Here is a 24,516-nt window from a genome sequence, read left to right as displayed (position 1 = left end):
ATAAATGTTTATATGAACCTTGATATGGATGAAAATGAGGGAAGAGAACAGCAAATTGGTCTGTGGTACACTTACTTAAATATTCATTGGTTTTAAGCAAGAATCTTATCAAGCTAAAACATTTTCCTTACCGTGCAAAATAAAATAATCTTCACAAAACACAACAATTTACCACAGATAGATTTATTTTGCAGTCAAATGTACACAACCTGGGACATGAATGTTGGACACCAGAACGCATGTTACACATGACACACTGTCACAGGTAGAACATAATAATCGATGAGGGTTTATAGATATTCTTTTGACATTTAAGTTACTTATATCCTCATTAATGCTCGTCACTACATACACATGCATACAGAACACACTCTCCAACTTTCAAACTCACTCACTCACTCTGAAAACAGTTACATAAACATAAACATACAAAAACACGGTCACAAACATTACAGGTCTTCGTCAAGAGGTCCACCTGTGTGCCAAAAATATACATATACAGTGCATATACATGCACTGTATATATGATCAAGAAAAGACATCATTTGTACACCATGGCAAATTGATACAGTAGCAGGCTAAGAGCAGCTGAGCAACATTGGTACATTCAAAAATTCATTGGCAATCAATAAAACTCACACACACACTCAACACTTGATAAAGCTGGCTCAACGCGCACACCAAAGAAAAGGCATCTAAACACAGAGATATGCCACACTGAGAATAGTTAGGAATAGTCGACATTCTGAGAAAAAACACAACATATTCACTTGCCGGGAAGTTAGACGAGAAGATGAATACCACAAAAACTGGAGAAAGTCGTATCAATCTTCTCACCTCACCATCAGCAAAGAAAGTTCCAAGAAATGTGAGACTATTCCTTTAATAAAACTTGTCGAGGGCTTTTCTGTGACACAACAGATTAGTTTGCTACTGTAAAAGCTAAACTAACTGTAAGAAGAGGTGTGTGTGTGTGTGTGTGTGGAGAGAGGTGTGGTCAGTTTTAGCCAAAATGACGTAACAAAGCCTGACTTTATTATAGCACAGAAAGGAGCTCCTAATTCTCAATAAGTTATGAAAATTCAAATTGTTTGTTTGTTTTTTAACTAAAGAGAGAAGGGATCAGACCTCAATTTGAATAATCTCATTTGTCGGCTTGTTTGTTGATTTGAGTAAATAAAAATCGCCAAACATAGACGTGAACGATGTTGAGCACGTGGCATTTAGGTGCCTGAATGCCGCACACTACCTCTAAGTACAAGGCTCGAAAAGCAAATCAATGCCAGTCAAACTTCCCTCTAGCTATACTAAAAACTCTAACACTTTGCTGCCACCTTGTGGTACACACATATACAGCACAGACATGGTAAAGTAAGGAGTTTACTACTCTTCTTTTCACAGACAGTAACAGCTTTGAGACATGGTCGTTTCCTTCTGAGCTGATTCAGACTCAGAGTGACGGCTGGTGATTTTATCACACCCTCGTACACACTTTGTGTTGTATCTCTCGCAGTTGTTCCATTTTATTATACCTTCCTAATTAAAATAAAATATATATTTTTTTTTTTACCTCTGGCTCTAGTTCCCTTGATAGTATCTCGTCACACACGGGTTTGTCCAAAAGCAGCCGAGCAGATGCATAAAACCGATGCGTAGTGTGTGTGTGTGTGTGTTTATCTTGCTCTTTAAGAGTTTATATCTTTGTTTTATCTCTCAAACAAATGCCCTCTTGCAGCTTTGGACACTAATTTCCCGTTAGTACCTTTTGTTTTTTAGTTTTTGAATTAGAAACGAGACATTGTGCCTGACGTCTCACTGGTTATGGCACTACATTTATGGCACTTTGACCGCGAGAGTCAATATCAGTGTAATGAAATCATACATCAGGCATAACTTACACACAAGAAAGCATATATACTGTACATTTCACATGGCACTGGTTTATGGAAAATAAATATACATCCTTTTCTGTTTGACAATATTGAATTCAGTGTTTAAAGTTACTACATTCTTTTAATCCACTCGGATGACAGTACAAAAAATAAATATCTGGAGTAAATATTGTGGATAAATCTTCCTGTACACATCGTTTCACATTTTGTCTTATTAAATTGTTTCCCCACCTGGACAGTTATTGTTTGTTAGTTTAGTTTGTGCACAAACAAAAAAGACAGAAAGAGAAAAATGGGCAACACTCAAGCGATTGTCAAGAGCTGTCACATTAAAGCCTTTTGTGTTGACAACATTTATTGTTTTGAAGCTGTTTATGCGTTTGATGTCGGTGCTGAATTGAAACAGACTTATCTTGAACAGAACGAAGAGGCTAAATAAACCAAACTCGGCACAATTAAAAAGAAAACAAAGCAGGACTTTTTTCACTTGAACAATTTCACCAATAAATAAGCAAAACGTAATTTCTTCTGACAAAGAAAGATGTAATTGCAATAGAAAACAACACAAACACACCACTCTGTACATTCTTTGCAGGAAATGACACTTATTACGACTTTAAGATATCTGTTCATTGCACTGGAAATAAAAGTGATAGCTATTTGTGACTGACTAGGCACTTTGGAATATGAGTGTAGGAGATGATTCATTCAAAAAATGTTTTTTAAATGAAGAGCAATTTAATATGGCACGATGAGCTGGAGCTCAGATGAAAGAGGACACAGACAAAGAGTCCTGTTATCTTTATGAGCATGTTGAGGACTTGATTCTGCCCTGCGATAAAATGCTGTACATATAAAACTCATGGCACTATGAGGAGCTCTGGATGAAGACATCCACTAAATGGCAAATACACTGTTTATGTTCCCAGTTTACAAGAACATGACAAGTCTGTGAAAGGGAAATCAACTGGAGGAAACTACTAACACTAGCTGTGAGGATTACATCCATTTTGAAGTTTGTAAATCATATTTTGCATTCCCTCGTGTACCTGTGATATCATCGACAGCAGCGGTTCCTAATTCTTGTGACAATACGAAGTCAACTCACGGCCCCTCGTCAAAAGTTACACTGCGCTTCAAGCAAACCTGGATTTGGAAGAACTAATAATAAATGAACATGATTTAATGGTGTCATATGAAGCTCTTCTTCTCTAACTTGTTGTATCTGACGCTGCACTACAGTGCTCATTCATTTTGGTTCTTCTATATATACCGTGTGTTTTTATTTTATACAAATCATTTAGGATATAGTGGGCAGGATCTTGTGGGTCATCAGAATATGTGATGAGGTCTACAGATTTGGGCTCCAGTTCCTTTTGTTTGAAAAGGTCATTACAATAACCGCGTAATGCAAAAGAAAGAAACTCTGATCTCGACATCAAAAGTAACTATTTACAAAGTCCTTGAACTTTTTCTTTTTTCTTCTTTTGACATACTATGTACTTACGGCTGATTGTAGAAAATGTTTAAATTTAAGATGAAACACTTAAACAATGAGCATTTGTACAAGCAAGGCGAACGTTTGGTTGTTATTTCATTTGGGACTGTTTGAAGCACATTTACTTTACACACCAACAGTCCAACATGACCCCTACATCTGTTCAACTACTCTTTTCTTTTTACAACTAGGGCAGTTTTTTGGCACCAACTGTACATTAATATTATTTATAAATGAAATAAATAGGGAATACATTAAAAATAAAGAAAATGGGTAGGAAGGGGATTTCCAATATCTCTCTGTTTTGAGTGGAATTTGTTAAAAGTGCATCTTTAATAAGAATAATCGCAATCTACCGAGTCAACTAAAACACTCAAATAAGTTCACTTATATTGTATCATCAAATGAAATGTTAAAGCATGAAAGTCAGCTATGCACCTCTAATGAATCTCCAGTAAATGCTTTTAGAAATACCTCATTTTCAAAAGGCCAAACTACAAAATGTAAGAGGTACGAGGGGCCACTTTGGTCTGCTCTGGTTGGTCTGGATGTACGTAAGTGGAACGGCACCTTGAAGTTGACTCTTGCCCATTAGACGCTCAGGTCGGGAGGCTGATGTTGGCATTCTCCGCCAGCGGGCTGGACATGCGTATCTGGGAGCTGCTCTTGCTGAGGATCGACAGCTGGGTCCCGCCGTTCACTCCACTGCTGGCCAACGACGGGTGCCTTTGCTGCTTCAGGTCCACGGCAAAGTACCGGTTCACCGTCCAGCTGCGCCATTTCCTCTTGATCTCCGACTGCACCTTCAGGGAGAAACTTCACAAGGTCATTTTTTAATGTACTTTAAGCTGTACCTGCTCCGCGAAAAGGTACAGTACACTTAAGCTGTGTGAGACTTGGAGACAGCAGGTGTTTATGAACAGTTGTTATTCCTGTGAAGCTTTCGTAACTGCTGTAAAAACACTTAGTGAAGGATTGACGATATAATAAAGCTATAATCACACAAAATGAGTCTTCATACTTTACATCAGAGGTCAGCAATTAGGTTTTTCTTCAGCATTGTGGAAACACAGACCTGTACTGTATGTGTTTAGGCCTTAAAGAGTTATAGCACATTTAACTAAAAACAACTCATTTACACACACACACACACACACACACACACACACACACACACACACACACACACACACACACACTGAAAACTGAGCAACTGCTGAAGGCCATATCATTGTTCATGTTTGTATAACCTAACTGTTATGTAGAGGGGAGAAAGTAAAGTGTTACCGGTTTATCCTAAAATATGCTCATGTGCTCATGTGCATCAAAAAGAGCATTAAGAGCATTTCTGGTATTAATGTCAGAAAACAAAGATACTGATGAAAGTATCACAGAGGGAAACGTTTCTGAACAGCGACACAAGCTTACCTCTCCATTCAGGAAACAATAGAGCACGGCGACAACAAAGCCCTGAGGAGGAGACAGAGACATGAGAGGAAACTTGCGTTTGAGATTTTAGTATTAATATGCTTTCTTTCTTTAAATAAATTAATCTTTATCAGCAAAGGCTAAAGGCATATTAAAAAAAGACTGACTGTGGGGGATTGATATTATGTTCAGCCTTTGCTATTAAAAGCTAAACTACAAGATAGTGTTTGCTCTGAAGAGGTATCTGCTTTTCAACTTCAGTGTCCATGCGTCATCAGTAAACTGCGCGCCTCGTTTACTCGGCTGTAACATGTTCAATGACTCGGAGCTGCTGTTCAGGGGAAAGTTTTTATTTCCAAATCCAATTTTTTATTCATAAAATTGACAGAAATATAAGATCTTGAGTAGAACAGTATGGCTCATGCTGGAGTGTTTAGCAGACCACTTAGATTACATTACATTCAGGGCTGCTGGCTTTAAATATCACTATCACTCTCCCAAAGAGCCTCTTTGTATCATGTATACATTATGTTCTCTCGTTCATCTTCTGGTGTTTTAAAACAGGCGTCTGAGCTGTGAAAGCGTACCTGGAAGGATCCCAGTCCCAGTTCAAAGACGAGCCTCTCCCTCTTGCTGACATCTTCAGGTGAGAAGGCGAACACAGTGTAGTGGATACCAAAGAGAGGGATGAGCAGGAGGGTGGAGCGCGCCAGACGCCTACACACACACACACACACACACACACGCACGCACACACACACACACACACACACACACACACACACACACACACACACACACACACACACACACACACACACACAGTTTCATAAGGTTGAGGAGAAAGTTAAACACACATCAAAGTCATGTGTTACTGATGCTGGTCAGCTGGATGTGATGCAAGAACAGAACTACTGATGTAATGTTATGACACATATTCTGACCACATTTACACGCAGGTTTACATTTTTCAGTCACAATATTATGATTATTTCTAGTGTTCACATTTTAAGGATCAGGCAGAAGATATATTCTTTTCTTATTGTAAACAAATCCAATAAATTCATTAAAGATTTTCAAGCAAGAAAATCAAAGTTTGCTTCAAGAATTCAAAGTAACACTGGGTGAGTAATTTATATACAAATGATGGTCTTATGTGTGAAGTATTCCTTTAAAATGTAATCGCACTGCTGCACTGGGCGAGTTGTTCCTTCGTTACGATGAACTGCTGGGCACTGTCATTTATTTTGAGTCAATCCCACAGACGCTGTCTTGCTGACATACATACTCACTAGAGCACGATTATTTACTGCTGTTTGCTTAGTGTCCAGCTTTTTTTTGAAAATAAATAAATAAGAAATGATGGACATTGGGAGGTAGGGAAGTCAGAAAGTATTTAGTTTACATTTTAGTTTTTTTTCTATTTGTTGACAATAAGAAAAATATAGAATAACACAAGCCTTATCCTTATCCTTTAAATCTGAAGTTAGATTTGGTGCACTAATCCACTTTTAGGTGAACGTTATTAACATTGGGACTGAGACAAGAACACATAACTGTTGAGACTTACAATCTATCCATGTAGTTATCTTATCTGTGTCCATAGCATGCAGCAACACAGAGGGTCTGACATACACATAACAAATGGAAATACACAGAAACACACAACAAATGACACCTTGAAATAATGGAAGGCAACACAGTGTTTTTTTTACAGGGCAGTCCAGTCGCCCCCAGGGGTCCTTAAGGAGCAAAGCCATTATACTCTGATTTTAAAATGTCAAAGAATTAGTAGGATGGTCCCAAACCATTAAGGGCCTCATACACAAGTAAATATCTCACTTTGTGTTATCAACTTTATCAACAGAATGTGAAGAGGTAGCAGTGTTGACGTTGTGTCAAAGACGTCTCTGTGTTGTGCTGCAGAGATATCTTCTGATATTAGCATCTGACTGACTAGCTCCGCTCTGTCCAGTCCTGTAATACCACTTGTTCCTCTAGAGGTGATAGTGAGGCACTGTAGCTCCAGTCTGCCCTCAGTACAGAGGGAGAAGAAGCACAGCTGTCTGACCATGGATGTACATTCAAAGTGGCAGATAAGAGAAAACCACTCGCTCCGGGGAACTGCAGATTCCCTGTTGCTGCCGTTACACAGGTCCACCAGCTGTGGCTGCCGGCGCCGGGGCTTGTTCTGACTGAGCTTAAGTCTCTTCAGTCGCTGACGGAGGCGAATATGCGGGTCGTTTTCTAGTTTCTGCCACTTTGTATTTAGTCCAATCAACAAACTAACGTAATATTACACGGACTACAGCCCCCGGTTAACATTAGTGCCCCAGTAATCACAGATGGATCAGCCCCACGTGAAGATTATAAGACAGCAGAGCTTTTTGACCGGCTCTCAGAATTACACATTGAACCTTTAATGGTAAATCAGCCATGTGAGAGTTAGGGTTAGGTTCAGTTTGGGGTCAAGCATGATGGTTATGTTTAGGGGCTAGATAATGCATTATGTCAATGATAAAGTGTGTGTGTGTGTGTGTGTGTGTGTGTGTGTGTGTGTGTGTGTGTGTGTGTGTGTGTGTGCGTGTGTGCGTGTGTGTGTGTGTGTGTGTGTGTGTGTGTGAGTATGCATTTGGGAGTCCAGACCAATATAAAAAACTTTAAGAACCCCTGCCGTAAAACAGACACACGTATACACACATGCAATTGACATGAGGCACACAGACAAAAACATGTGTCGGCGAACAAACACACACACACACACACACATACACACCACACACACACACACTTACAGTGTGATGGTGGATAACTCTGACATCCTGCACGAATGCTGAACAGCCTGTGTGGGCTCACTGAAGCATTTCTGAGCACAGCTGCTACACAGCACAAAGACAACACAACAAAACAAAAAAGACAGTGTCTTTAGGGACACAGACACACAGTTTCACACACATCACACACACACACACACACACACACACACACACACACACACACACACACTCCCACACACACACACACACAAACGTCTTCACACTTGGTCACGCACGCACAGGTCTAAGCAACAGATGAGAATGACATTATCTGCAAAGCCTCAGAAGAAGGCGTCCTGCGGGAGGAGTGATGTCTGGCTACAGTACAACTCCATAATGAGGCTCAAGCTTCCTGCCAACAGGTACTACGAACTAATGTATTATGAAAAGTATCTAAGAGGACACAACAGAGATTTAATGATAAGAAGTTTGAAAATAAGACTGTTATGGTTACAATACAACCCATTTATAAATGCATCCTGTATAACAATCAGTTGGCATTAGTGTATAGAAAGGGACAATGCCCACTGATCTACAGAAGAGAAAGTAGTGGTAATAAAGGCCAGAATTAAACCACAATATGTAATGTTCTGCCTCTAGGGGTCACTCAATCAAAACAATTAAAAAAGACGGAGTTTGGTGGCGTCATGATGCAGCGTGGGGTCTTGGGAGTTGCTGTCTTCACCACCATTGCGGACTCAAAATTCTCATAGGATATATTGACAATTTAAATATTTACATTTTGACAGCATTATCCTCAAAGGTGAATCACGTTTACTTCGGCTTCAGGGATGTTTATTTCCACATTGGACTAGAGATCAATTCACATCATTAATTTTTAATGTACAACATACAACATTGAAGTTAGTCTGCTGATTGTAACTTACAGGTAAATGCTTGATTCGTTCCCTCCGATGTCAGGGGACTGCAGCTTCTGCACCAGGATGATGATTATGCCAACGAAGAGGACAAAATTGATCTGAGAAAATAAACAACATACATCTGGGAGGAGTTGTCATAAATGACATGCCAGTCAGTTAATAAGCAATAGCTGCGAGCATGAATGAACAAATGAGCATCCGTCCGTACCATAATGGAGGCTACAACAGGTCCTTTGATCACCCACCAGAGGGCAGTGTTCTCATTCGTATCCCAGCATCTGGAAGAGGAGGACAGTGTGTTCCAATAATCGCTCAATACTTTCTCTCGATTCTTGGAAATAAATAGCCTCATACAATACGTCAAGCAGGAAGTGGCCATTTGCAGAATAAGGAGGTTTGAGGGGAGGGTCAGAGGGGAGTGGAAAATCTGTCCAATAATTCTAAATGTTGTTTGTTTGCTTATACATGTTACATCATGTATTGTACAAAATAAATGATAAAAGATAAAGATAAGCTGCCACAAACTTGTTACTTGTTACTGGAATTAATCCCATGGTCAGTTTTTAAACATTTAATCGGATTATTCAATGATTTTAAAAACAGTTGTCAGATAAAATAATGTGTGCTTTTAAAAATAAGGGGAGTAAACTTGAGTAAGTACCAAGATGAAGAGGAGATACATTTGCAAGGTTTTATCTTAATACAAAAATTGGACCTCCACAACGACCCGAAGGCCTCTTCGCTCTGATGTTCTCAAGTGTCTTCTACGCTATCAACATGGCGAACAGCAGACATGCAATTCTTCATTTCTTTAGCGTAAATCTAAAGTTTTCAGAGGAGTTATACCCAGTGTCATGAAAGTGGAGCCTCAGAACTGCCCAGACAGTGACGCAGATGGTGGGAGTTCCTGTAACAACAGTAATCATTAACACAGTGGAGAAAAATGCAATACATTTGTCATAATAATACTTAATTACAGTACTTATCATTTGTCTAAATATACTTATGTGAAATACAAACATGTACTGTTGCACGTATGTGTATGTTGCACTTATATTATTGGTTTGGCTTATTTATAGCTAATAGTTGAATTTGTATTCTATCGTTTCTGTATGTTGCACTTAAAGGATTTCACCTATTTGAAGCTGATGTACTTGCAAGATTCTTGCTGTTCGGAGTTGTATCTCCAGGATTGTTTGCACTTTTTGTACGTCGCTTTGGACAAAAGCATCGGCTAAATGAACTGTAATGTAATGTAATGTGTGGTTGTAACCCTGTTTATACTTTATTTATCTAGAGAAATATCAGAAAAAACGTAACTACTTCAAGTATTGCTCTTTCAGCTGTATGTTATGGTATTTCTAAGGTATTTATTGGATTTACAAGATCAATTGTGTTGCTCATGAGAATCCAGAATGTGTTTTATTCAACAATATATCCCTTTGTGGTAGATTCATTCCTCTAAACATAAAAAAACGAGAAATAAATCCAATTTGGAATGATTGGTTACATTATGAACAGACAGAGAAGCTGCTACTTCCCACCATGATAACTACACTCACCCCATCCTACGATGGTGTACCAGTAGAAGTAGCGCCTCTCAGGAAAGAAAGTCTCCACGAGCAGAGTGAAGAGATACAGACCCTCAATGAACAGCCAGAAATAGTTGGACATGACACAGTAATGGAAGAAAATCATCACTGCTTTACACGCCACCTGCACGGGGGAAACACAAGAGTAGTTAGCAGAGCAAAAGGAAATCTTATCTTATCAGTGATTCCACATCTCTACTGCTGATGTTGGAGAATCCTTTCAGGGTGATTGTAGCAAGAAGATTGTAGCTGAGAAGCAAGTGTAACAATATCATAAACAGGTACATAAAATATTCACGGTACCGTAAGACACAACCAAAAAAAAGGCAATCCAGATCTACAACAACCCCACCCATCCTCTAAACTCAGTCGCAGACTCAAAGCCCCAATGGCCGTGAACAACGATCACAAGAAGTCCTTTATTCCATCAACTGTGATCATTCTCAATAAGAGCCGGTTTAAATAGGCCCCGTGGAACTGGCCCTTCCCGTCTTATTTGTATGTAGATTTACGTACATGCCAGTGGAAGAACAATCCACTCATCACTTTTATTACTGCCACTTTAAGATTTGAAGATTCACACTTATCGTGTAATGTTGTGCGTGGTGTCTTATATACCAGTGCCAAAGATACATATCCATTTTATGCAAATCTAATGGACAATAAAGTAATCTGAATACCAACCGTTTGTTCGACCTCTAAATTTGTACGTATATTTGAATATGTTCTTCGTTGCAGCTTCAAAAAAGGTAAAATCCATGTTTAAAGAGCCTTTCTTTTCGAAGCAAAGACAATAAATGTCAAAGTGACAAACGTCCTTATTTGTGTGAATCCCAGTGTAAACAGAGATCGCTGTCACCGGGGGGGATGGGGTTGCTACACAGAACACTGCAATCACCCTCAAAATGTAGCATTTAGCGACTGTGTGTGGATTACAAATGTCTCACAGCCAACAGCAGAGACCCACCTACGTGTCAGGGGGACTGTAATCTAATGACATCATGTTAATAAAAGGGGGCATATTCTGAGTGGGGTCAACCAATTACAGCATGGTACCACGACGGTTGAAAAAAAAAAAAAAGGGGCAAAGTAACCATTGATATGTTAATGAGCTTCGAGCAGAAGATTTCCACTGGCCTTGCTGAAGCCATTAGCGTACCTAATTAGCTTTATTTATCATGCCTGCTTAACAACACTGTGCAATGTGTCGTTACCGCACAAAGGCTAAGAGCTTGTTCTGCATTTGTAATCAGGGTGTATTAGTCATCTAATAGCATGTTTGCTTTTTGTACAACATTTGCATGTGATTGAAGTTTCTTCAAAAAGGTGCGAATCAAACAGGAGAGACTGGAGGAGAAGTGTTTCAAGCCCTCTGTCTGTGAACCCCCCGCAGAACATCTCAAACAGGAGAACAGCCTTGATCACATTTTACACGCATGCTTTCCTTTATAAAGCGAGTGGCTTCACTTCAATGACATACTTTAAATATGTTCTCTGGAACCAATTAACCAATAATAATACACACATTTTGCTACTGCCAACACAAACTTCTTGTACTGACTCCAAACCTGCAGCAGGGATCATTTAGAATAATAAAGGCCTCATTTTGCAATTATCTGCTTATAAATGAACTTATTAGTCTTTCCCCCCCCCCCCCTATTAAGAACCAAACAAGCAGTCACTGTTGAACGAAACGTATCAGCCGCAGACAATGTATGAAGTCGTTACTGACCGTGTGCACGAAGCAGTGGTCGCTGTCGTCCTGAGAGTACAGCACATCGTCCTTGATGAAGACTGAGATGGCTCTCAGGATGAAGGACACGAACAGGTTCATGTGGATGAAGTTTCTGGTGCAGTGGAGCTTCCTGGAGAAAAGAGAGAGAAAATCAAATCTTATCTTGTTTCTACAGCTGCATTTTGCTGAGTGATGAGATGATGTGTTTGTGTTCAACCCTGCACTCTTGGCACTTCTTGCTAACATTTCACCCCCCCTGATTATAGTAGCTAAAAAGCTAACTTTCAGTCCTTGCTGTCAAAGAAAACAAAACCTATTTTCATGTCAACTTTGAGAAAGCTGATTTTGTCACGCTCACCTGAATCTGCAGAGGATGACCATGGCTGTAGTCAGAGACACCAGCGATGTGCTGTAACCAACTGTGTACAGAGCCTTGACCGAGGCGTAGTACATGTCCTAATGTTGGAGAAGAGGGTTAGTCATGCGCGTCTGCGATAGAAGTAATATGAATATTCAGATGAGGTTAAAGAGGTCGTACAGGTTTAGTGGTGTTATAGATAAGGCAGACTTCCACATAGTGAGGGAAAGGTTCAGACCAGCCTTCCTCCGTGCAGTTACGACTGATTCTGCCCATATCTGAAAATAAAACAAATGCCTCATGGTGAATTGAACTGAATGGAATTCATCTTTAATTACAAATGAGATCAAATCAAAGTAGAGACACAGCTGATCTCCCCGTTCTTCTCACCATCTTCAGGGTCCATGAAGTCGTGGAAGAGCTCTGGACAGTTGACCACCACAACTTCGCCGACGTCGGCCGCCTGCCAGCAGGTCAGGTTGTCCCACATCCACGGACACACTGAGGAGTACCACACACAGAGCGATGTCAGTGTAAAGCTCCTGTCAGCATTACACTGTTGTTATAAAAGTGATGAAATGTTTCTGACATTAATTGAATTTAACTGAATTAATTTGAATTAAAGATAATTGAATTGGGAGGTGATGGAGTTTAATTTCCAAAGATATTGAGCATTTTCACGACACCCACATGGACACAACTACTGCTAACATCGTATTACTGTTCCTGGCGTTAATAAGATAAGGCTGCCTGTGGTGTAGCCTGAGAAACGAAACCCAGGGCTTAAGAAAAGCTAATTTAATTGCTAGTTCTGAGCGCACAGTAATAATTGAAGTTGACTCAGATTAGCTGATCAGCTGGACGGTGAGGGGACAACATTCAGAGAGGTTTTACAATTAAAACCAAGATGAAACTTTAAAAGCGAAGCGGAGAAGGATAGGATTTTGAAAAGGGAGTTGGAAATGCCCCAGTGGAAATTGCACCCTTGGGTGGGGGGGGTAGCATACTGAAAACAGCTGCCGGCTGCAGCTGAAAACGATTCTGTGAGAGAGGTGAGAGGGAACCAAACTTACAGGATAAACAGCTAAAAAAAGAAGTGAAACTCACTATAAAGCTCCATAAAGCTGAGGGGAGCTGCAGATTCAGATGATAGCTCTCTGTAGGTTCATCACTACAACCCGTTACATAAAAACCACCCATAGCAGCTTTAACTCAGTGCACTGTTATTCTTCTTGCACTGCCACCACCCCATATGAAGGGCAGGAGATGTTACTTGGTGGCATTTATTACCAAAAATATGATTGAAACAGAGAAAATGCAAATGCAACAAAAACAATTTAAACTTGAACAAAAGCCCGCAGCCTCACAGCAAGATGCCACCTGCTCTCCCCCACTGCTGACCTGTGAATGTAATTAACCTTCTCAGCCTCACATAACTTTACCAGCCACCTGCTCAGATATAAGACAGATGTATGACTGTAAACAACGCAACATAACAGCTCATGGTATCACCCCCCCCCTCTAAAATAATGACGTCAGGATGGGGTCTAATTGGCAAAGATTGTTCACATTTCTAATCTCTCTTCTCTTCAAAATGAAGTCTCTCCTGATATTCTTTTTTGCTATACATATAGATTTAAGTTCAGTTATTAATTTAACCTTATTGATAAACTGACACATTAACTGAAACATTAGACTGATTTAGACACACACACACACACACACACACACACACACACACACACACACACACACACACACACACACACACACACACACACACACACACAGTTCAAGGCAAACGTTCCTGTTATATAACGCACCTGACAATGATCAGTTCCTTGTCTGCATATTAGTTAGCATGCTGTTAGTGTTTTGTTTTTTTGCAGACTGTTTAACCTCCTTGTCGCTAATTAAATTTCCTCACTAGCTTCCAACAGAATATCACCTCCAGCACTCGAGAGGCGGCACGACAATTAGTAAATGATGTTAATAATCATGGTGGGGTTAAATGGCAGAGCAATGTAAGAGATGTAATGCAGAGAGAGGACCAAGTGTTAATGCAAACGTTGGAACGAGAAGTCAATATGAATTAGCTGTAAATGGTTAAGTAGTGCAAATATTTTAGTTTACTTTAGCTGATCTTTAGATTTTTACGCAGTAAACAGGCAACTAAAGGAATATAATTCAAAGTACTCGAATGTACAGACAATACAGTTGATTCTTTCTCCTTTCTTTCTTTTTGTTGTTCCGAAAACCGGCTGAAACTAAATCTTACATAACCCAGTTCCACCTTTTGTTTAGGTTTTGTTTTGCTCTCCTTCTATTCATAAGCCTCAATCATTTCCTGACATGCTCGGTTATAGATCTCACATCCTGTAATTTCAGTACTGCCCTCTCACTTTTCTTTCTTTCTGCTTCCATGATGCTCTTTATATTAAGCACTTCCCCACCGCTCCCCTTTCTCTGTCTCCATCTCTGCAGGTTTATCACGATGTTTATGCTTTGGCGGTTTTCTAGTTCTGCAGAGGCAGGTACAAGTCCGATCGTATGTGTGTTCACTAGCATTGCATTTTGAGGGTATTTCTTTTAGTGTGGCTGAATCTGTGTGTTTGTGCATGTGTTCCTGGACATGCATGCATGTGTGTGTGTGTGTGTGTGTGTGTGTGTGTGTGTGTGTGTGGGTGTGTGTGCTTGCAGACCTTTCTCTATATTCTGCTTGGCTGTCTAATCTGTTTTGGTTCCGTCTGGTGAGCTGGACACGAAGCCAATTACCTTTTAAAGGGCAAATCGGAGCCAAATGAGCCGCACTGAGCTACAGACGTAACCGGCACAGTGCTCAATAAAGCACTCTGTCTGCATCACTGGCTATCTCACACAATATCCCATAGTGCGCTGAATCTTCACTGGGCTGCAAAGATGGTATCCACACACATACTTCACATGCATAGTGTAGAGTATGTGCACACAAACACATACAGGCATTCATTGTTTCTCATTAAAGCTGATCTTATCGGACTACTGCATGAGATTTGTTTTTGTATTCTGAGTCATGACTACTTTAAATACTGGTGTGAAAGGAAAGACACGGTCACGAGGCTCCAAAAAAAGGATGTGCATGTGGATTTGATCCATTTGCTTTGTGAGAATGTTACAAATGACAAAATAAAAAACTGGTATTACCACCTCGCAGTTGTTGCCTCTGCCAACCAGTCAAGTTATACTTCACATCCATGTCTTTCCAAAATGTCAACACTTCCTTATTTGATCCTATTGTGTGATATTGACGCGAAGGCATTAAAAGACAAAACAAGTTGCAAGTAGAACAAGTAGAACTGCGACTATTTTCATTATTCTCTCCGCTGATCAGTTTCGTGGTTAATTGTTTGTCAGAAGATAATGAAAAACGCCCATCATCATGATATAAAACAAGGTAAAGCAACATATTCCCACACTAGAGAAGCTGTAACCAGAGAATGTTTTGTGTTTTTCATTGAAATATTACGAGAGAATTATCTGACTCATCGTTTCTCAATTCAAAACACTCGAAACTGTAAGTGTCCTGTTCTGCAGCGTGAAAGGTTCATTCTTAATTAGCTTTAGAGAAACTTTTGACAGAAGAGGATTTAGTTCTGAAGAAATAAACTCTGTGCAGAGAGCAATTTGCACGGTGCTAAATTAAGATGGATGGTGATTACAGCACCAGACAGCAAATCATTATGCAGCAATGATTATGAGTACTTCAATACAATCAATAAATCAATCAATCTTTTAGAAGTGGATCTTTATAAAACAGAACAAAATAATCTAGCAGGCTAAAAACAGAACACCACCTATCTATTTGTATTTTCTCTCATTTATTGCTTCTCTGTTCTCATTTTTCTTTCCCCCAATTTGTAAGTTAAGATTTCTGCAATGCAGCCGTTTTTATTTCTTCTGCAGTAATTTGCTGTCAGCAGAAACACAGAATGGTTCCTTTTAAAGAGACAACAGGAAACAGGAAACAGAGAAAAGGTCAAGGCAGGCACATGTGTGACTATATGGTCTGACAATTGATAGCTCAATTCAAAAACTAATTGCAGAAGTTGCAGAGGAATAAGGGAATTAAATAGCAACAGTGTGCCTGATTCAAACCATAAATGCAAGTGTGACCTTTAAACATTTCTAAAAACATTTTTAAAATAACCTTCCTCGGGGCATTAAACGTTGTGAGAATGATTTAAAAATACAATAAAACTAGATAAAGAAACATTAAAAGAGCACATGCAGTTTGGTGTGCAGCTCACAGGAAGACCTTCAAGACCTCCAGATGAAAAACGAGCTGAACTTACAGCTCCCCTCTTCTTCTAACTTGTTATCTTACACTCTAAATCTTTTATGCTTCATGTTTCTTTCAAGGAGCCCCGGCTGTCAGCGAAGCCGTGAGTCACAGTGCAGTCTGGGAGATGCAGTCTGTTGGGAAACTTTGGAGCAGCGGGAGGCCTGCAGCTCGTTGCTAATGAAAATCACGATCCATAGCCAAGAAAATAATTGCTTCCAGGAACCACACATCCTGTGTTTTTGGAAAAAGGGATGTGAGAAATGTGAAAGCAGCTCAGCGTGACATCACAGGCAGACATTTGGTTTGTGAACCGCATATCACCGGATGGTTGCCTGTGTTGTATAGCGCCCTGTCAAGGTGATGTATTTGTAATATGAACATGACAGAACACTGCATTCATCTTTCATCCTTATGTCCGTGTATGACCTTTTCCAAAATGTTATTGGATAAACAGAACAAATACCAGATCGTTGAGTATAAAAGCAAAGCCTGATTTTTGTTTTGTTCCCGGAAAGTTGGATTTTTAGGAGCAGCAGATTAGTGTTTTATGAGCAACTTGAGAAGTAAACAATTTCATCAAAGCAGCAGAGCCATGAAAACCAGTGGCTTCTTACCAAATGATGCACACAGAGGGATGCAAGAAAACACACACACACACACACACACACACACACACACACACACACACACACACACACACACACACACACACACACACATAGACAAATCCTCACTTACCTAATTCAAGGTCATCGCTGGGGTTGTGCAGCATCATACTGTCCATGCATTTCTCATGTTCACGCTTGATTAGACATTGTTCCGACTCTGAGGCCACCTGGAGAAAATAAACAAAACACACACACAGTGTCACTTTTACTGTCGACTATAATGATACACTGCACAATTGAGAATAGTTTTGAAAACCGGCTTCTTGCTGGAGCCAGAATATATATATATATAAACATCTATAAGTAATCTGTTTAGTACTAAAATCCCCTTTTCTCTACTTTGATGACTCATCCTGCACTCTGTCAGCTAGTGGGTCGCAGTAGCTAGCGGAGTGATATCATGGGTCCATGTGTGTTTGTCATTCAATTGAAAATGTTTCTTCTTATTTATTTCATCTTTCTCATTCTTTGCCTACTTATTTTTTACAATATGGTGGATGAGGGAGTTGAAAGTGGGGCTCCAAGTTGTTCCGATCCGCTAATTTACATCCACTTTTGAGCGATGAAATGAAATCTCGGAGTAATTTATTCCAGTGGCCACTTGTATCCCAGCCACATACAGTGGCGTAATTAAAGTTTAGTGAGGGAAACTATTTACCCAGAGGTAGCAGAGTAACTGCATGTCTTTCAACTTCTCTATCTTGCCCTCTTCACTCTTAAGGCCAATCTCTGTTTTGCACCCTTAGCGTTCACGCAACCCCCCTCTTTCACTCTCACAGTGAACTGATAGGTGTAATATGTCCCGGCCCTCTGAGCCATGGCTGACTCATCACTCTCTCTGCCCTCCAATATGAATTCACTCCAGGCCTCGTTGCCTAGATAAGATAGGGCATCAACCGACTGTGAAGATGTCCTAGGATTCACTTCCTTTTTTTTTATATCGCGCCGCACGTTGGCAGAATTTTAAAACCCTGCATGAATTATGCGATACATCATCAGAGCCATCTTTTATCTAGTCTCTGGTGCGATTCCATTTCCAGACAACCCTTGTCAAACAGTGGATGCTGGGCAGAAACCATGCTGGCTAAACAAAAACAAACACAAACACAAGAAAAGAAAAGATATTAAAGAACTCACTTTTTCATGTTGTCAGTTGTGTGTGATATTATTTAATGAAACCGACACTGGCATTGCTTGAAAGAAAAAACTCTTTGTACCCGTAGCAAGCATCCATGTTGCTAAGCAGCAGGAATCCAGTACATATTGTAAGCAAGGCTTTCTAGAAATGAGAAACAAGTGGATGCAGATTACTAATATCTGTTCGGCATGACTGCAGACAGGCCTGTTAGATGTCAGTGTTCAACGTGTTACACATCAATCTACTGTATTATATAGAATCCTGGGTGGCACATTGTGTTATTTCAGTTATGTGAGTATTTTGGTTTTATTTTACTATAATTAAAATTGGTATTTACTTTAGTTTTTCTATGTAAATCCAATGTACGTTTGCACAGATCCACGCCTGTATTTACACCTCTATCTCCTACACACACACACACACACACACACACACACACACACACACACACACACACACACACATTTGCACACATTCCTGAAGAGTAAGCAGTTGTAGCTGCAGCTGACGCTTGCAGTTTTGTGAAGGGGTTATGTGTCGGACTATTTAATGGCCGGCCCCAGACCAATTGCAGAGAGTCCAGGAAGTTATATCTCCGAACCAAGAAATAATCCTGCACACGACCCCCCCCCCCCCGTAAATCGGACAATGGTCATTTTTACACTTTTTGTACACAGACATAATGTTTTAATGAGCTTTACAGTAGCTAGTTGTCAGATTGTGTTGACTGTGCGGACTGAGCCGGACAAACCTGTTTCCAGTCTTTATGCTAAGCTAAGCTAACCATCTCCCGGCTGTAGCTTCATATTTAACCGACAGGCACGAAAGTGTTCTGATCTAACTCTCCGCCAGGAAGCAAATAAGCGTATTTCCCAAAAATATTGATCTATTCCTATAAGTTTTAATGGTGCAATCTTTAGTAAGCCACTAGTTTGAAACTAGCTATTAGTAGTTAGGAAGGACTTTACACACAAACTTGAGTTGACCAAGAGCAGGTACAACCCAATCCAGGTTAACTAAGGACTGTTAAAACAGGCACCATGATTTTTTAAGTATGCTTATTTCCCAGTCACTCCTCTCCCTTGAACAGATGTCTGTCCAGATAAATTGTCCATTTTGAAGCTGCAGATCCACGTTTCCTTCCCCTAGGCTATTTTCAACGGACAGATAACTCAGTAGCTCTCACAGCACAGATAATAAAACTCCAATTTGACGTAGCAGACCACTGGCTCAGCGTACAGACCTGTTTGACACACGATAAGTACATCACAACAGACGTATCTGCCACATCAGCCGCTGAAGGTCATTTTAAAACTGCATTCTGCAAAGAAGTCAAGTAGAGGAACCGATCACATATGTTACGAGGCAGTGTTAACTTAAAAGTTAAAAATTATGTTTGAATTCATTTTAACCATCATTAGACTTGTCTTATAAAAAAGATAAAGATAGGATAGATGTCAAAGTCACATAATACACATTCACTAAAATGAATATATCTGTGCAGCTTCTGAAACTGCTGCTGCAGTGTACTGGTTATAAATCCTCCCACACAACATTCACAGCATTTTATTTCAATGAGTCCGCTAATAAAAGTGAGTCATAGCAGATGGATAGGCAGCTCTCCGGTCAGCCGGGCCATCTGTTATTGTTCTAACAGGCGGCCAGTCGTCTTAGCGCAGAGCTGATCCAGGACCTGAAACGTATGCTGATGTGCTGATGCTGCATATGGTGATTTCCACGCTTCCAGCGCCTGACACAAACACGCACCAGCCAGAGTGCACATATGAAAATAAACCAAATTTGAAGCTGAGAAAGAGCAGGCTGATGATGGACACATGTGAACACACTCACTTGCTTTTATATAAGTATGGTTATGCATTCCTGTTTGCTCCTAAACACCCACACACACACACCTACATGTATGCAAAGAACATAGATGCATGGACATAAACTACTCACCAAGGGCAGCAGAAAGATGGCAGTCAGCAGGTAGCGTCTCATCGTCTCCTTTGAAGCGCTTGTATCCAAAAAGGCTCCACAATATATGTGTGTGTCTAGGTGTGTGTGTTCACAGGGATGCACTGAAATTGCTCCCCTCACCGTCACCACTCTTCAGCGTCAAGGGCTCTGAAATACAAGACACAGAGGGAAAAAGGCTCTGAAAGAGAACAAACAACAACAAGAAGGTAACACAAGAGCGTCGTCACTGTGTCACTGCAGCGCTCGCTATTGTGTTGTTCTATTATTACAAGCCATAATAAGAAAAGCAATATGCAGATACACGGTGTGACATAGTACAATATGATGATTTAGGCCAGGGGTGTCAAACTCATTTTAGTTCAGGGGCCACATAAAGCCCAATTTGATCTCAAGTGGGCCGGACCAGTAAAATTATAGCATAATAACTTATAAATGACGACAGCTCCAAATGTTTCCCTTCGCTTTAGTGCAATAAAAGTACATTTTGAAATTGTTCACATTTAATGAACTATCTTTTTACAAAACATTATGAACAACCTCAAATTTCTTAAGAAAAATAAGTGCAATTTCAACAATATTATGCCTCAGTTCATCATTTACACATGTGCATTACAACTCACAGTGTATCTACAAAGGAACAAAACATTTAGTGAAAACATTTGAAATAGCAGTTACTTTTATTGAATAATTTAATAAATTAATGTTTTCTCTGTAATCCCGGATTGGACCCTCTGGCCGGTTTGGGTGTTTGACAGATTTAGGCTATAACATTTTGAAATTCTTGACGATTAATTGACATTATGTGTTTTGGAAACTTCATTACAGGATATTTTGCTGCTAACTGTAGCAGTTTTTGAGATGCTAGTTGTAAAGTAGGAAGTGATTTATTAAACAATATTATTAATGTTACTTAACATAGAAACACAGGACGCATACACCGGTCTCCTGGGTGTTTTGTGTCCCCATCCACCTCCCCCGACCTCCACCCTTTATGGAGGTTCCTGCTCTTTATACTACGTCACCTGACTTCTGCTTCCGCTCCTGTCATAATTACTACGGTTGTTAGAGGTAGGAGTCGTCTTCTTGTGTTCCTTCTTTTGGTGATCAACCGTGTGAATAGATAACAAAACCTACTAGCTGATGTAGCAGGCACCTTTTGACCCACATATATGAGGCTGATAACATCTGAACCGGGTGATTCAAATTTTTGTACCTTTGTAATTTCCCAACAAAGAAAACTGTTGGAATAGAAGCCACATTGAACCAAGAAGTCGATTAATTGATTAGTCGACTGACAGAATAATTAATCAGAAACTAATTTTCTGCTTGAATAAATGTGTCAGTTATTGTAATAATTTGCTGCTTTTCATTGTCTTGTGTAAAAGCAAAATGAGTATCTTTAGCCTTGGGGGTGTTAGTCAGACAAAATAAGCTTGGTAACATTACCTTGGGATTTTAACCAAGATAATAATCAGAGGATTAAATTCTAATTAAAATAATTATTAGTTGCAGCCAAATATTTTCCCTGCATTGTCTTCAACTCACACACCTAAGCAAACACACACCTCTCATCCCAACATAATCCTACACTCCTTGTAGCCCTGTATCAAATCACAGAGGAAGCATTTATTGTTTTTTTACTGAGGTGATATACGACCACAACATTTATGTCATCACCTGCACTCTGAAGATATAAATAAATATAAAACATAATCTTTGAAACAAAAAAATGCATTTTATGAAGGACAAGTGCATATCCAAAGGGAAGAAATGTGGAAGGATCACATTCAATTCCTTTAAGATAATAAAAGGTATCAGCCTTGGGTAAGCTTTTAAAACACATATCCCCTCAAACCCCCCCTCCTTTCAAGTCTTACTCATCCCCACAGCTTCCTGAAAACACAATGATTCACTGCAAACACAAAGCACACTGGCCAGAACCAGCAGCGACACGTAACACACACACACACACACACACACACACACACACACACACACACACAATCAGTGAAACAGAAGAGCACAAACGCACGCACGCACACGCACACGCACACACACACACACATACACACACACACACACACACACACTCTGTCTTAGCTAGCTAAGCTAATTCATGCACACACACAGACACATTCCTCTCTGTGTCCCTTCCCTCTAGTACCGAATCCAATTACTACTAAAGCATCTCTCGGCTGCTTTATCAAGTAATAGGACAGACTGTGCTCAGAGGAAAAACCCGGAGATATAGAGGACGGATAACGTGTCAACTAGGGCTGAAATTCAACTGTCGGGCTGCACGTTTAAACTGAACAACACACAATCAGACATAAGGAAGACAGACAGAAAGACAGAGAGAGGAAGTTGTCCGCCATGTTATATCAATTAGCTCCATTTCTCTCCCTCTCTTTAACCCCAAATGTCACAGCAGCCATGTTGCTGGTGGCTCCAAATAAAGTTACACTTCTTGGTATTTAGAACAAATCCATATGACTTTGGTATTGGGAAAGCACTGGTGCAGGAAACAACAGAAGGGGCTCAACGTCAAAACTATCCTGGGGGGCAAAAAAAGCAAAAGGAGTCTTTGCTTTGCAAAGGTGCAGAATCCTGTGAAGCTTGATGGGAAACATTTAAATGGTGTTCAGTCCCAGTACCTATGAAAACGGAGGAAGGGAAGCACTAAATGTGGGTTTACAGAATGCACTGATTGAATTATTTATTGTATCCAGTAGTAGCCTACTTAATATGAGACACATAATTAATAAGCCAATCATAAATATTGGCTGAATCAACTGTATCAATCCTTTGATATTGATGAATTAGAGGATTGGGAACCACATACATTAGCACAGGGATCTCTAGGTTGAGTGTGTGTGTGTGTGTGTGTGTGTGTGTGCGAGTGTGTGTGTGTGTGTGTGTGTGTGTGTATGTGTGTGTGTGTGTGTGTGTGTGCACATGCATGAGCTGTGTGTGATTGTCTACAGATGCAGATACAAACAAGAGAGAAAAAGCTCTCCTTAATCATTCTTCTCTATCGTAAAGGCAATTTTTAAAAATATGTCACAACACATCAGTTTCCTCCTCATGTGTGTTGAATTCCTCTGAACATCATGTAATCATGTATGATAATTAATAATTCATTTTCAGTTTAAAGAGATCCCAGTAAGACAGGAGAACACTTCCAATTAACCCAAATGCAAGTCTGTTAGTGTCTGCAAAAAGGGATTGCAAGTCTGTCAGTGTGCAGACAGTCAAAATCACTATGTCTTGTTTCCTGTGCCCTAATCATACAGGAAATATAGGCTGCATTACATGAACAACTGTTTATCTCTATACCGATAAATAGTCTTGTTAAAATTACAGCTTGCAAAATGTCCAACTGTTTTTGGGAGAACAAATGCAACAGACTTCATTACAATCAATCAATTGCAAATATGTCTTCCCCTGGAGGTGCAGAATCAATAGGGTAAAGAGCTGGATAAAACTAGCCTTTCTATTCCCGCATTCGTAAACGTTTATTTCATCATTGCATGTGGGTGACCTTCGCTTTGCACATAAAACACATCAGCAAGAAAAGCGTCTAGCCTTCCTACTGAACCCTCTTACTCGAAATCTTCCCCAGCTTGCCTGCTGTCATTCAAAAGGAAATATATATATATATATATATATATATATATATATATATATATATATATATATATATATATATATATATATATATTTATTTAATATATACCCTCTGGTTCAATGAAAGGCTTCTTACTTGATCAACCGCAGCGAAAGTCTAAGATGTGAGTAAAAGCGCGCAGCACTCGGCGTGGTGGAAAACAAGTCAAAGGAACTTACCGATGCGTAATTTTCACAGGCGCAAATATCTACACATGAAGCCATCTGTATTCACGGATCCCCGCGGTGTTTGCTTGTGAATGGTTTCGGAGAATACCTTGTTTTACTCCTAAAACGGTTATCAGCTCGTTCAGAAAACGACAGGTGCCGTTGTTGTTGCTGCTGCTGCTGCTGCTGCTGTTGTTGCTGCTGCAGGACGCACTCACCGCGTTGGCTGCTGCTGCGGCACCACGACGATGTGGAAGAGGAAGAGGAGGAGGAGGAGGAGGAGGAGGAAGTCAGTTCCTTTGGGATTTGCACCTCGTCAGACACAGAGACAACATAGTGAGACAACAGTTTAGTCTACACATGCAGCTGGAGGAG

At 40.0% G+C, this 24,516-nt stretch overlaps 1 protein-coding gene across 4 annotated transcripts; it reads right to left on the bottom strand.

Moving 5' to 3' along the window:
- Positions 1 to 167: 167 nt before the first annotated feature.
- LOC115022212 (pituitary adenylate cyclase-activating polypeptide type I receptor-like) lies at positions 168 to 24,439 on the bottom strand. Of its 4 annotated transcripts, none has more exons than XM_029453155.1 (15): positions 24,154 to 24,439; positions 20,287 to 20,454; positions 17,260 to 17,356; positions 12,591 to 12,701; positions 12,381 to 12,478; positions 12,201 to 12,298; positions 11,840 to 11,972; positions 10,078 to 10,231; positions 9,362 to 9,422; positions 8,724 to 8,793; positions 8,522 to 8,613; positions 7,614 to 7,697; positions 5,406 to 5,535; positions 4,819 to 4,860; positions 168 to 4,206 (listed from the first exon to the last, which is right to left on the bottom strand). In XM_029453155.1, the coding sequence occupies exons 2-15, from the start codon at positions 20,326 to 20,328 to the stop codon at positions 3,982 to 3,984; spliced, it is 1,437 nt and encodes a 478-aa protein (XP_029309015.1). In that variant the 5' UTR covers positions 20,329 to 20,454; positions 24,154 to 24,439; the 3' UTR covers positions 168 to 3,981. The 4 variants fall into 4 exon arrangements, with proteins under 4 accessions (XP_029309015.1, XP_029309016.1, XP_029309017.1 ...); XM_029453156.1 differs by having other exon boundaries at positions 168 to 4,193; positions 24,154 to 24,437; XM_029453157.1 differs by lacking the exon at positions 7,614 to 7,697.
- Between the last annotated feature and the right edge of the window lie 77 nt (positions 24,440 to 24,516).

This window comes from Cottoperca gobio, chromosome 17, assembly GCF_900634415.1.
Source record: "Cottoperca gobio chromosome 17, fCotGob3.1, whole genome shotgun sequence".
NCBI classification, from domain to species: Eukaryota; Metazoa; Chordata; class Actinopteri; order Perciformes; family Bovichtidae; genus Cottoperca; species Cottoperca gobio.
Note: the sequence above shows the minus strand (reverse complement) of the source record. Positions and strands in the feature narration are given on the sequence as shown.

Bases quoted from the DNA above. Each gene is read 5' to 3' on its own strand.
- LOC115022212 (XM_029453155.1), bottom strand. From the start codon at position 20,328: ATGAGACGCTACCTGCTGACTGCCATCTTTCTGCTGCCCTTG. The intron at 11,973-12,200 runs GTGAGCGTGACA...TCTTTTCTCCAG, and splicing joins GTCATCCTCTGCAGATTCAG to GAAGCTCCACTGCACCAGAA. The intron at 9,423-10,077 runs GTGAGTGTAGTT...CTGTTGTTACAG, and splicing joins GTACACCATCGTAGGATGGG to GAACTCCCACCATCTGCGTC.